The 2,767-nt window shown below is 36.8% G+C and overlaps 1 protein-coding gene across 1 annotated transcript in view; it reads right to left on the bottom strand.

Moving 5' to 3' along the window:
* Positions 1–2,767, bottom strand: part of syk (spleen tyrosine kinase) — a 55,413-nt gene that overhangs the window by 36,812 nt on the left and 15,834 nt on the right. The window contains exon 3 of the mRNA XM_014015085.1: positions 1,859–2,019. Within this exon, the coding sequence (XP_013870539.1) occupies positions 1,859–2,019 (161 nt within the window). The remainder of the gene's footprint in view (positions 1–1,858; positions 2,020–2,767) is intronic.

The following is a 2,767-nucleotide window of genomic DNA, read 5'->3' as shown; positions in this document are numbered from 1 at the left end:
CCCCCTCCCCTACCCACTTTGATGCATTTTTCAAATTTCGCTTTGGGGCGGAGTTATCTTTTCCAGGTGGGGGGGGGTAAGATACACTTTAAGTTGTGCGTACGAGTGATTTAGGAGAATTTGTGGCATTCACCAGTTTTCTCGTATTGTAAGATTTTTTTCAGATATGAACAAAATTCACGAGTGATCCAGACCTGTCATATATTTTATGAGCAGTCAGTCTGCTGTTATCCAGACAGATTTTCTTCATTAATAACTCCATATTTCATTAGTTTGAAGATATTCGGAGTTGAAAATAAATCACACTCCATAATTATGTTGACAATAGGTTGTTCTGTTTGAACTGGAATTAGATTTTAAATGTAACTAACAACATAAATTGGTTAGAATAAATCAAATTGGCTTTTAATGCTGTTGTATAGCACTGCAATATTAATATGAAGATCACAAACTAAAAACCAACTTAAATTATGTATTTATTGAAGTTTTTTCAGAAATGCATCTGACGCTTGCGACGGTCGGAAGGTGGGAGACGGGGTGGGGGTGGGGGGGTAGTGATGTGCAACTGCTCTTCTTATGAAAACTATGTAACACAGTTGAATTTAAAATATTTGACCAAAGAAAAACCGGAGCAGGACTAGAGAAGGATGAATATGATTTAGATTTTTATTTCTGTGTCTGTATTATGACCCAAAGGAGACACGACATTAACAGCAGTCGTCATTTCATTCCTCGGCTTTAAAGCAGATCCTTTAATTCCACAGCTGACCTGCTAAAAATTACAGTTTTTATTTCTGGATCTCTGAGAGCAGGACTTCAATCTCTGAACTCGTAAAGTTCTTCTTTTTTACTTTGCGATGTCATTTATGAATGGACACTTCCTGGTATGTGAGGCAAGAAACATATCCTTGTATGGTTTTTTTAGGGTCATAATTATGCTAATCACCTCTCCTCGTGCACGAGCACCTGATAGCATTCATCAGTTTATGCTCCTCATTTACACACTTTTCCTGAAGATAGAAGAGTTTGTTGAATCTGACGTGACATGTTCGTACGAACAAAAGTAAGAGAAATTTAGGAGAAGAATACGAACCTGTTCTTGCATGAGGTCCATTGATCCCAAACACATCAAAACTGGGTTCTGCCAGGATAAACCCTCAGACCTTATGCAAATTTGAGACTATGCTTAAAAGCCATGTCCATGCCAGAAACTGTACAATCATTCCATCCTAGTAAAATAGTGGTTTAAATAACATTCATGCTAATAATGAGTGGATGAAAACATCTGGCCACAACACTCCATTATTGAGTAATTTATTAGATCAGATACGAAACCACATTAGTCAAGACAAAGATTCTTTCTACACCGCATTAAAAAAGAAATCATTGATCAAAGTGATGCCTTCATCTCAGGAAGCAAAAGTCTTTGTATTATAAAACTGTGTTTGATAAAATATGATAAAGTGAAAAAAAAAAAACCCACAAGTACCCAGCTGTTTTGGTTTTCACAAAACCATACTTCAGACCTTCTCCAGTGGGCTTTTGTGTCCATTAGAGTGATGCAATTTCATGCAGTAACCCAAAAAAGGCCCATAAGAACAGTATCGTCAAGATGATTGAAACCCCTTACTGAGTGAGACAGGAAGGAAGTTTCATAGAAGGCCAAGAACAAAACCTTAAAAGATTACTTATTTGTGAGACGTGTCAAAGAAGAAGAGCAGTGGATGACTCAGAAAGAAAAACTGTTTTGTTACAATAATTGTTTTTTAAACAATAATGTTGACGATACGTTTAATATCAAGTTTGATTTCCACCACATAATATGCAGTCGACAGAAAAGAAAAGGTCAAATACTTACAGGAATTTTCCATTTATACGCGGGCCACCCTGAAGCCTGGACTCAGAGTCCTCCCGTGTTATTGCTCCGTGGAACCAGGGCATTCGCTCATGAGCAGTGGTGGCAATTAGTTTCTCAAGCTGAGGCCTCTGGCTGATAATGGCCTGCTCAAGGACTGCTCCCTGCAGACATCATACATGACACAGACTGTAACATCGAACTCACACTTACATTGTGTTCATGTGCATAAAGCTTACAGATAAACTGCTAAAGTCTGAGTCTTTAATCTTTACTATCGAAAGAGAAATTTCTTCCCCTTGGCTCACTGATAAAATGTGTCCGGAGCCACAAAACATGCTATAACTGTGATTGTCAACTGGTGGCTCGTGGGCCTTTTCAAGGTCTCTGAATGGGTGGTTTCCAGTCAGTGGGGGTGACATTATACAACTAAAAATATATAGTGAATTTGAACATTTAATATTATTTTTACACTTTAGGATAAAAAGGACCACGTTCATGCAAATAAGTTAAAAATATATACCAGCAATTTATTCCAAATTTAAAATTTATAATATAATAATTATTATTATCATTATCATTATTTTGATTGTTATCTAAAGAATTCACCATGTTTCTTCTTAGCAACGTCCCATTCCAAAATATTCCTGATGGATTTGACAGAAAGATCAGACCATGAAAGCTGGGTTACTGAAATGGTCAAAAATCTACCAGCATCATCTAATCCAGAGGTTCTCAAACTGGGGTCCCTGGACCCCCAGGGGTTCGCGAGAAGTATCTTGGAGGTCCTCAAAAATTTTTACTAAAAAGATAATTTGGTTTTTATTTTTAAAAATGCATGGAGAACAATGAACTGATAAAACAAACATAATAAACATAATAAAAATATATAATCCCATGGCATTTAGGGGT

This window comes from Austrofundulus limnaeus, unplaced genomic scaffold (assembly GCF_001266775.1).
Source record: "Austrofundulus limnaeus strain Quisiro unplaced genomic scaffold, Austrofundulus_limnaeus-1.0 Scaffold123, whole genome shotgun sequence".
In the NCBI taxonomy this organism is placed as follows: Eukaryota; Metazoa; Chordata; class Actinopteri; order Cyprinodontiformes; family Rivulidae; genus Austrofundulus; species Austrofundulus limnaeus.
Note: the sequence above shows the minus strand (reverse complement) of the source record. Positions and strands in the feature narration are given on the sequence as shown.